Here is a 12,083-nt window from a genome sequence, read left to right as displayed (position 1 = left end):
AATATTGTCATAAAAATTTTTATTTTTTATATTTTGTCACGATAGTTTTTCAAAAATAAATAGTATATATATTGATTTAAAAAAGATAATGTATTGTACGAGAAATCGCATAATATAAAGACAATAATTATAATATTTTTGATATTATAAGAATTTACATTAAAGAATTCATTAAAAAATCAAATTTTTATTATATTACTATATTATGTTACTGTAATATAAAGACAATAATTATAATATTTTATATTATAATATTATAATATTTTGATATTATAAGAATTTATATTAAAGAATTCATTAAAAAATCAAATTTTTATTATATTACTATATATCTACTACTATATTTATATTATTATATACTATTATAGATATATATTTATATACAGAATCTATTGTATATGTATATATAAATTGTAGTTATATTTGTGAATAATATATTCTTTTGAAAAATCAATTCAAAGAAGCCAAAACAAACACAAATATTGTATATAAAAATATCAATTAAGCTTATTTGTTAAATAATATTATTTTTTAACTTATAAGCAATTACTTAAAAGCGAAATAGAAATAGAATCAATTTTTCGCTATATCTCTATTGCAAATACTTCTAATGCAAAATTATTATATAGTGGACAACAATATTCGTAATATTATAAAATAATTTTTTAAAACGGAATGATTTTTTTAAGAATGAATCAAATGATTTGAATTTTTTTAACTATGTAATGTATAAAAAATAATTTTTAAAAATTGAACTAATCGGACTAATCGGAATTATACAAATAAATAAAAATCACAATTTGAGCCTATAATGAAAATTTAAAATATATACAATTCTTAAATCTAAATAAGTCATATACATAAAATTTCATCAAAATCAGTTAATATTACTATAAATACTATAAATACTGGGCTCAAAATGAATCAAATACAGATTCACATTTTAGACAGTTAAACAATTAATTTCAAACCTCAATAATGAAAAAGCAATAAGAAGGTGATTGTAGCGATTTAAACAACAAAAGAAATGTCCTTCCAGCAACCACTAAGCGACTTATTAATTAAGAAAAAAACAGCAGAGATTTGTGTACAAAGTATATACTGTCACGTACGAGCACGGCCTCTTCATCATTATCATCTTTTTTATATGGTCTCGTTCGCTTCGACAGGAGATATCGGAAAGAGTGGCTCTCCGTGCAATTACGATGCACAAAGGTGACTCATCTAATTGTCCGTATGAACGCACTACGCGACATATTGGCGTCGAACTGCGTCACAGAAATTCAAGGGTGCCAGCTTTGTGATAGTTGGCGATATAATATCATTTTATATCGATTACATGACGGGGTAGTTCAATTCTTACCAAGGTAATCCTTGCACGCACGAATGTCACGAAAGTGACTCTATATCTTTGCACATAATGATATAGATCAGTTTGTACATATTTGTAAATAGCCTGCATGTACATTATAGTCTATAAATCACTTGCTAATTTTATATAATATTAAACAAAAGCTTATGATCCTTCTAATAATTGATTATCAATATATAAATTTGGATTTTTTAATATTGAAATTATAAACTTCTTTATTTATCTTTATTTATCTTTTTCATAATCATTTCTTTTACTATCTAATTGTAAATGTCTATGTAGAATTGTATAAAATTTAAAACATGAAAATATTTATAATATGCGATAAATTATCATTAAATTATATTTGTCTTTAAATTAAGAAAATTCTTTATAAATTTGATTAATAAATTTATATAAATTTGAATAAAATTATGAATTATTACTCTAATATTTTTTTTTATACAATATTTGTTTATGTTTTTCACAATAATAATGTTATTATTTTTTAATATTAACAAATTGAAGTAAATTTATATTATAAAATTATTAAAATATAGTATTTCTTAAAATTTAAGTAGTTAATTCATTATAATTAATTATATTAGAATTATAATTATTCGTCATTCATTTATTTATATTTTGAAACGTATTTTTAAAAATCTAATTATATTGCAAAAATTTATAATTTATAAAAAATTTAAATATACAAAAATTTATATAAATATTTTTATAAAATGCAGATGATATATAAAAAAAAATATAAAGACAAATTATTTATTATAATATTAAATTTTTTGTTTTGATTTTATTTCTATAATTATAAAATTTTTAAATTTTCACAAACATCTAAAATCTAATGGACGGAAATATAACTTATAGATATTTAAACACATTTGTAGATATTTAAGAGTTAGTTTGTAGATGTTTGAATATGTTTGTATGAATTTACCGTGCTGAATGATACCGTGACATCGCGTACTCTGTTCGAGCTTAGTACGGAACATTTGCTGCTGTCTAAATGTTCTATGCGATTAAAATTGAAAATCTATTTAATTGAACCGCATAGAATACTGTCACAGTAGAATATATATATTTAGCGGAACCAAGGCTTACATTAAATGCTTTCACGATAAATTATGCCGCAATAGATATTGTATTTTATGTAATAGCTTTAATTGTGTTTTTGCCAATGAAACATAGGAAAAAAGATTATTTGAGATTTATAAGATTTAGAATTTGCAAATGAAAAAAAAAATCTTTTATTTACCTACAATGTTTTAAAATCTGTTTTTTATATTATTTCACATTCTTGATGTATATTTTATATTTTATATAACATAAAATTTACAGTTTTCAAATCATTAATACAAAAAAACTTTTTATTGTTTCTTTTATTTTTATTCGTAGAATTCTGAGTTTTTAAATTGTGAATTTCAATTTAGTATTCTTACAAGTTCTTGCAGCGATTCGAAATTATTTTCTCTGAAATTGTAATTTTTTATGTCATCATTACAGCAAATGTATGATTACAAAGTTGAAATTAAAGGATATCTTTTTTTTTAAGATTTAATACAAAGAATAAAAAAATAAGATAGGTTGAAGTTTTATATGATTAATACTATAGAAATATAAACGACATTATTCATTATCTGAATAGATTTTATTTTTGTTACTGAATACTAATCATGAAATTATTGAAAATATAAAACTCAAATAACTTTTTTAAAAATACATTTGAAAATATATCAATGAAATTTTTTATATTTTTACATAATTTAAATATGAAAAATTTAAATTTGAATAATTAATAATTTAAATTTGAAAAATTTCGATTTGTCACATGATGAAATATATCAATAAAAATATCTAAAATATCTAAATTTTATATAATAAAAAATTGAATTTGGATGTGCACTTAACTAGCTGATCTATTCAATTTGTTTAATTTAACTATTTATATTTATACTTATAAATAATTTTAATTGAGTTTCTTTCTAATATATAAAATATATAAAATATTGCAATAATCAATAAATAATATAATATAGAATAAAAATAGAATAAAAATAAATTATCATGTAAGGATTGATTATTATGCTCCTTTTTTATTTTTATATATTGATGTAGCAATTATATATTAATATTATATATTGATGTAGCAAATTAAAAATATTTTATATTTAAAATACCTGTCTTAAAATAAAAATAATATTTTAATTTATGTGATATAATTTAGTGCTAATAGTTATCAAAAAATTTAAGAAACATTGTATAAACAAAAATAAAAATATTCTATATTTCACAATATAAAATATATACAAATACCTAATAAAATCTTTTAGATTAGAGAAATGTGATCATTTAAATAATTTCTTAAATGTAATTTCTTAAATATTTTTATTTTATATTACATAAATCCAGTTTTAAAAAAAACTTTAAATTTTTTTATTCTGTTTTTAATATTTAAATAACTTTTTGTGAATTTTCGTTGATGCATCATTTAATAAATCTCTAGCTAACTAATATAAATTATGATTGATTAATTTACAAATTATAGACACAAAATATAAATGAAATTTTTATTTCTTTTAATAAATTTTTTCATTAATGTTTAATACTTGTAAATACTTGTAAAATGTTTGTATTTGTAAATAGGTAAATATTTATAAATTTATAAATATATTGTAATATATTGTAAATAGGTATCTGTAAAATTTATTTATGAAAATAGAAAATAAAAATATAATAAAGAACATAAAACATAATATTCAGTATATCCAATATCTAGAATTCAATATTGATATTTTCTACATATCTAGGTCATTGTATTCAAAAAGTGAGTATAGTAATTACTGCATAACTTATTCTTTATACTTTTTCAACATATAATAACTTATAGATTGCTTATTTTGTTTAATATTTGAAATTTTTAAATAATTTGTACAAATGTATAAAAAATATTTTAAAGATGTTAAAAATATATAATAAAATATATTTTAAAACTTCATTACTTTATAAAAAATATAAAAATAATAATAAAAAAATTAATGATAATAAATAAATATTAACAAACAATTATTTTTAATAAATAAAACAAGAAATATTTTAACAAAAATATGAGGACGAATATATGATGATATGATAATATCTTGGTTTCTATGTTTTTTGATATTTATGTTAATATTTTACGAACATGTTTCATTAGTTTCAAAATATAAACGATAGTATCTATCTCAAAGCTATCTATTTGAAATTATAATAATGAAAATATTTTTTCTTTAAATTATTTTAATCATTATAGAGATGAATTTTTCTTTTATTATGATTTTAAAAAAGAATATAAATAATAAGAGAAATATTTTTATCTAATTAAATTATGTAGGACACCGATCGTATGACTACGTATTTAGCGTTGATGAGATTTTTTGCCGTTTGATAAAATTCCATTTTTAAATAGTTCGCATGACAAAAGTCTTTCGGAATGCTTCATAAAGGCTGACATCGAATATTTATTCACAACCTGATGCTCCCATGCATCGATATTTGAACCAAGCAAGCTCAATGTGAACTTGCTTAGGATTTGTTTAGGCCTCACTTGGCACGAAGCCACTCTTGAGAACAAGATTATTATATGGAAGAGATATCCCCCTGTGACGAAATCACCTGGCCAATAATCGAATTTCATCTTAAAATTGTTCTTGAATCGAATATTGATACCAATCGTATTTGACTGGATATTAGAAAGATAAGAAACTGAGTTTTTTTTATGTAAACAGGAAGATAAGGAAAAATAATATAAATAACGCAGATTATTATTTTGTTATTTGAAATATTTTTTAATTTAAAAAGAAACATTAAATATTTTCATATGGAATTTTATATTTTATTATTATTTACTACATTCTATTTTTTTATTGCTATTTTATATTTTAATATTTTAATTTCATGATTTCTAATTTGAAAAAAACTTTTTTACAAAATGAACTGTTTAAAATAGTTTTTAGTTTTTGAGGTTTTAAAATATTAATCTTTTTTCATAAAAGTTTTATGAAGTTTCAAGACTAAAATGTGATAGTAGTACAATATCTAATAAATAAAAGTGATAGTTAGCTCAATAATTTTTATTTGCTCTTTGATAAAAAATATTTTTCATTCATAAAAATAAAAAATATCTTTTGTATTAATCAATCAATTAATCAATCAACTAATTTTTTTTTTAATTGTAGAATTTAATGCTTTTATTTTTTTCAATTATTTTCTTTTTCATGAAATATAAAGTATAATAATTATCAAAAATATGAAAATTTCAAAAATTCCAATATATTAATCTTAAATTCTAATTTTTTTTTTTATTATCTTTGTTACTCATATTTTCATATTATACTTTTTAATTTATAATAAAATTTATAACAAAACATAATTTTAATTTACAAAAATATAATTTTACTTTTATTTAAAAAATTAAATTTCATTCTCTATTTTTCACAAAAGAAAAAGAAAAAAATATATTTTTTTTTTATATTATATACAAATATAAAGTATATTTATATTCAAATCAATTCTAATAATTTTTTATAAATAAATAATATAATCTTTATTCAATTTATTTTTATAAAAAACAGATTTTTCAAATTAGAAATCATAATTAAATCACCATATTAATATAAAAAAAATATAAAATACTAATTCTATATAAATGTATTTCTTGAAAACTTCTGTTTCTTTTTAATTTGAAAATTTTAATTTTTTAATTTTTTAGAGAATCTAACATAAATATAATATGTATTATTGACATATAATATATAATTAAATATACATAATGTCATAAAATATAGACGATATAAAATAAAAATTTTTATAAATATCATAATACCATTTTTAATATTTTGTGCTTTCTTGCATATTATGTGTATTTCGTAGATTTTTTTATATTCAAATTTGTATAAATATTCACAGTTTAATAATAATTTACAACAAATCATGTTCTTTTTCTCAATCGAAAAACGATTAGAAACGATTTAGCCTTTCCGTTCAAAGTAAATTAAATCGAAATTAAACGAATTTAATCAATATTTAATAATGTATATTTAATAATGTATATTTAATAATGTGGGACGAGCACGAAGAACTTGTAGAACCGAACACTTTACTGCAATGTAGACTGCAAACCTATCTTTGTACAATTTGTAAATGTACTACAAACCGAACTCCGCAAAACCATGTGTCGATGTAATGGCAACTGCTATTGGCACAATAGAGCCAGATACATACAGAACTATATTTTGATTGGAAATACATTTCAAACGACGCTATTGAATCGATCGAGGGATCTCGTACTTTGAAAACTGATGTTAAATTGTTGACCTTTTCATAAAAGAAGAAAAAGAGAAGAGAAAAAAGAGAAACGAATTTATATCGCGCTATTGCGCATTGCAGAATAATCAAAGAAGCCTGTTTCTCTACGTGAAACGGTTTTCCACGAAATCGATACGGAGGAAAGTCAACGAGGTGCAATTTATTCTATTCGTCTCTTCGTTATCTTTGTTGAGAATATTTTTATTAAAATTTTCTTTCGAATACGATATTTCTCAACCAATATATCTATGTACGAATACATAATTTCAATTTTTTTCAAAATTGTAAAATCAAATATGTATATGTTTCTTCATGGATAAAAATACTAATTCTATTCAATATCTCAATCTTTTCTAGAAAAAATATTTTATTAATAGACGTTTAGAACTCTTACTAATATTTAAGATTACGGATACACGAATTGAAAGTAAGTATTCTAATATATCTATAGTCGAATAAATTCAAATAAGTACTTGAATATTTAATTAATTTAAAACCAAATATAAAAAACAGTTAATCGAAATTCCGCTATTAATAATTTTATTTCAATTTGGTTTCTTTAATTCAATTGAATTCAATTTGAATTCAATGAGAAGAAAAAAAAAAGAAATATAAGAAAAGCTTTATATTTGAGATATCACAAAAGAAAATTCGATTACTTATTTAAATACTCATATAATGAATACCTGAAGTTATAATGAGTATCAAGTATTTGGATTGAAGTATTAAGAATTAACATAAAATATTCATTTTATCTTTTAAAAATTGTGAAATTGATATTTATGTGTATATGTATATGTTTATATTATTATTTTAAAATTATTATTATCAACTTATAAATTATTTTTATTAAAGAACTTTTAATTTGTAAAGCAAGTCTTTTAAATCATTTAAAATCACTTAAACTAAATTTCAATAAAATAAAATAAAAATCGAAGCAATTTGACTTGAAAGATTCTTGATATAAATATAGCTAAAAGATAATGTAAAATTTTTATAAAAATTAAATATCTTAATAAAAAAATCTTGTTATTTATTTTTAAAAAATAAATAATAAATAATAAATATTTTGAAATCAGTTTGAATATAAAAAATATATATATTATTAATTATTATAAAAAAAAGAAAGAGAGAAAAGTTAAATATGAATCGGGATTGAATTGACACGCTTTTGAAATGAACATCAATATTACATACAGATATAAAAGACTAAAGAAAAGAATGAAGAAATTGGATGCAATAAACATAATTAAGTGCTCTTCATTTAAGAATCGATATAACTTTCTTAGTGTCGGGATCAGCGTATCAAATTGAACAGTTAGGGAGAACAAATTGTGAAATTTGTAACAGTTTTCGGGAAAATATGATAACTTTGTCATTATCACATTTGTGACCACATTTGCAATAACGTACATTATGGAAATCTTTATTTTTATTTGAACTTCATTTCTTATTTGAAACTATTAAAACACGAAATATCTGAAAATTTTTTTAATGTAACATAATTTAATTTATTATTGTATTATTTTGATAGAATTGCAAAATTATAAAATTTTCATATTATTATTATATTAATATATTAATTAAAAATAAGTTATATTTTAATTCCTTTTAGTTTCTTTATTTGTAATAAATTTACTTTGCTTTATGCATAATACAAGCTTTATGCATAATAAATAGATAAGCGAAAAACAAAGTATCTAAGAATTGAGGATAAATAAAATGATTGAATATTCTTTCTTTTTGTAATAATAAAAGTGGATATTTCTTTTATCTTATCCCAATATTCTAAAATGTTTAATTTAAATAAAAATTTAAATAATGTAAAACAATTATTTCTTTTTTTGATGCTTATAGTATAAATATAATAAAAATAGATATCTATAAATTTCATATAAATAATACAGTTAATCTTATAATGTTCTCAGAAATTTTTTTGATATAAACAAATTTTGTTTATGTGCATATTTAAATAATTTGCATAATTAATTATTCATGATTATTTAAGACAATAATTATCATATCATAACTATGCAACATATAAAAATAAAAATGAAATATTTTATAATATTGTATAATAACATTAACATATATAATAAAACATAATATATTATAAATATTTTTAATAAATGATGATTCAAAATATTCGTTATTGATATTAACATACAAATATTGCACATTCAGTCAATATTTATGGACAAAAAAAGAAAAATGAAAAAAATTTAACGAAATATATATGGATTCAAAGAATAATAAATATAAATATTTTAACAAATATAAAAAAAAGATATAAAAAATGTAGATTACAATATAATATACATTGTAAAAAAACACAAAACCAATTATAAAATAGTTATTTTTACCTACGATTACTTACTTTTTATCTTTAATTATGAGATAATCCAATATAATTTTTCAAATTGTTGTTTCAAAAGAAATAAATTAAACTGATTCATTACTCTTGATAATAAAAAAATAAAATAAAAAAGAATCTATAAATTACGATGAAATGAATGATATGCCGAAATGTTTTTCCGAAAGAATAAAAATACAAATAAGTTACAAATTCAGGGAGGTAATGACAATCGGAAAATAAATTTCAGGCTAAAAATTAAGAGATTAACGTGAGATTGACGGATCTTAAAGAAATTCAGAGAATGATATTACCGATGCAATTTGCTTGGATTTAACGATTGGAAAGAGGAAACTCGAGCTTATTCGTCTAGGAAATTAGGACGCAAATGAGAGCACAAAGTGGAAGAAAGGAAATAAACTGAATCTCTTGAACTGATGATTGAACTTTCGAGCCTAACATTAGATTCGATCAAGAAGGGAGATATATCAATTTCAAGAATTTAAAGAAAATAGAAAGATAAATGAAAAAATTCGATTTATATTATAATTTCAAATAATTATTTTTTTAAATATCAAAACATTTAATAATGCAAATGAAAAGAGAGAATTAAAACATACATATCGATTCCAAACTTGAAAAATAAAAAAAAATAAGTAAAAAAATTCGATTTATATTATAATTCTGTTATTTCGATTGCAGTAAAATATTTGATAAGAATTTAATAAGAATATATATAAAAAGAAAAAATAATATCGCAATGATTTGAAACGTAAAGAATAAAAAATTTGAAATTTCAAATTAGAAATTTTAAAATTATTATAAATATTATATATTAATTACATTAATATCTAATATATTAATTACATTAAAATCTTTCATTATTCTCTTATTATTATCTGTAATCTGTAATTTGATATTTAAATATTATTTTATTTATTTTTTATACAATAAATAAATGTAAAATGCTTTAAACAATCCAAATAATACAAAGAAATCTGAACAATACAAAATAATATATCGAATAATATATTTTAATAATAAATTAGGATAAATTAAATAATAAAATAAAGTTATAATTTTACTCATTCTCTATTTTGTGAAAGTATTTTGTTAAAATTTATGTCATAGACGAATGTAAATATATATATGAGAAATTTAAATGTACAGAAATACATATATATATGAAATATACGTATATAGTATGACAAAAAATGACATAAAATATTTAAAATTAAGTAAAATAAATTTCTATTTGGATTTCATTTCTTTCATAATATTCATAATAAAAATGTGAATGTACACACACACGCACACACATATATACACATATAAAGAATATATATATTCTTGATGAAATAATAATTTTTGAATGAAACTTGTGAAAATTGCTCTTTCAAATATTTGTCATTCAAATGCTATACTTTTTCGATACATACATTTTTGAACTGGTACTGTTTTAAGAGCATAGTTATCCGGATTTCGTAAAAACGTATTAAAGATTATCGAGGAGTTGACAATATAGTTTGAAAAGTCGTAAAATATACATATATAGGTCAGTTGTAGATAAATAACTGTGTTCGATCGTGCGAAAAGCTTATTGTATATCCGATGTGCATACGTGTTTCGTTGCTCTGACAAGAATGCTTAAAACACGGAGAGATTTTAACATCGATTCACATATAGTTTCCTGTCAATGCTGGAAAAATATTTTCTTGGATATCGATTCGGTAGTAAAAAACCGATATATAAAATGTGGAAGAAAAGTAATCAGTGATATAGTCGATTCGATCAATTTAACCTGTCGGTTACAGCAACTTTCGATAAATTTTTTTTCTTTATTTTGGACAAACAAAAAAAAAGCAAAGATTTCGATTGATTTATTTATATTTAAAAAAATATTATAATTAATTATATTTGAAATGTGAATTAAAAAATTATTAAATACGTTATCGATAAAAACTTATATATTTGTGTAAGAAATCATTAAAATGGACGTTTCGAATTAGAATTCTTCTTTTATAAAAATGATTTTTAATTTTTCGAAAAAAAAAAAAAATTCGATTTTTCTTTCATAAAATCCATAAAATTCTCATATTTCTGAAAAAATATAAAATTAGAGATTATTTATTATTTTTATCTTAAAAATTAGAGAAAAATTAATTAATTATTGTATTATAAAAAATTGCTAAATAATTGGATTCTTGTAAATAATTCGATATTTTCGTATTGTCGAATATACTACATAATTAAAAGATAGTTAAATATTTATTAAAATATAATGTAAATATTAATATAATAATAAAAAATATAAATATAAATATTATATAAATATTTATTAAAATATAGTAAAATATTTTCTTACGATTTGTATAACATACTAAATTATAATCTATATATAATTAATTTTTATAAAATAATGAATTTATCTATAATTAATTAAATAATTAAATAATTAAATAATTTAATAATTAAATAATTCTAAATATTTTTTCTAAATTTTTGTTTTTTTTCGATTTTATTTCAAAATAGTTTAACAAAATTAAAAAAAAAGCTATATATAATGATTTCATCATAAAGTTTCTAATAATCCTCCAAAAACTTTATGCATTTCAAAAAAACGAAAATATTCTCAACAAAAACTTCAACAATCACAAGATTTCTTATAAAATATATAATCTGATTTTTTTGAAGTTAAAATTCATCTTCTTAATCAGTTCACGAAAGAAAAAAGTCTCAAACGAAGAGAAAAAAGACTAAAATATATTTTTAATTGTGAACAAATCATATTCCATACAAAATTTTTAACATTTAGTCTCTTTTTCTACATTTGAAAACTAAAATTCATTTTTTTAAATCATGTTCAAAAAGAAAACTGAATAAAATTTACCTTCCGTCGTGGTTAACTCCGGTGGTTCGGACATCCCAAGCACTAACCGATCCTGCACGATCCAGCAGGATACGAGCAGGACGAGGATGAGCGTGATTTCATGTCCGAAGTTCCTCGAAGCGGCCACGGAG

General features: G+C 19.9%; 1 protein-coding gene across 1 annotated transcript in view; it reads right to left on the bottom strand.

Moving 5' to 3' along the window:
• LOC102678005 overlaps positions 1-12,077 on the bottom strand; it is a 56,092-nt gene extending 44,015 nt beyond the window's left edge. The window contains exon 1 of the mRNA XM_006623733.2: positions 11,953-12,077. Coding sequence (XP_006623796.1) covers positions 11,953-11,986 — 34 coding nt within the window. The 5' untranslated portion in view covers positions 11,987-12,077. The remainder of the gene's footprint in view (positions 1-11,952) is intronic.
• Between the last annotated feature and the right edge of the window lie 6 nt (positions 12,078-12,083).

Source organism: Apis dorsata, unplaced genomic scaffold (assembly GCF_000469605.1).
Source record: "Apis dorsata unplaced genomic scaffold, Apis dorsata 1.3 scaffold_935, whole genome shotgun sequence".
Taxonomy (NCBI): Eukaryota; Metazoa; Arthropoda; class Insecta; order Hymenoptera; family Apidae; genus Apis; species Apis dorsata.
Note: the sequence above shows the minus strand (reverse complement) of the source record. Positions and strands in the feature narration are given on the sequence as shown.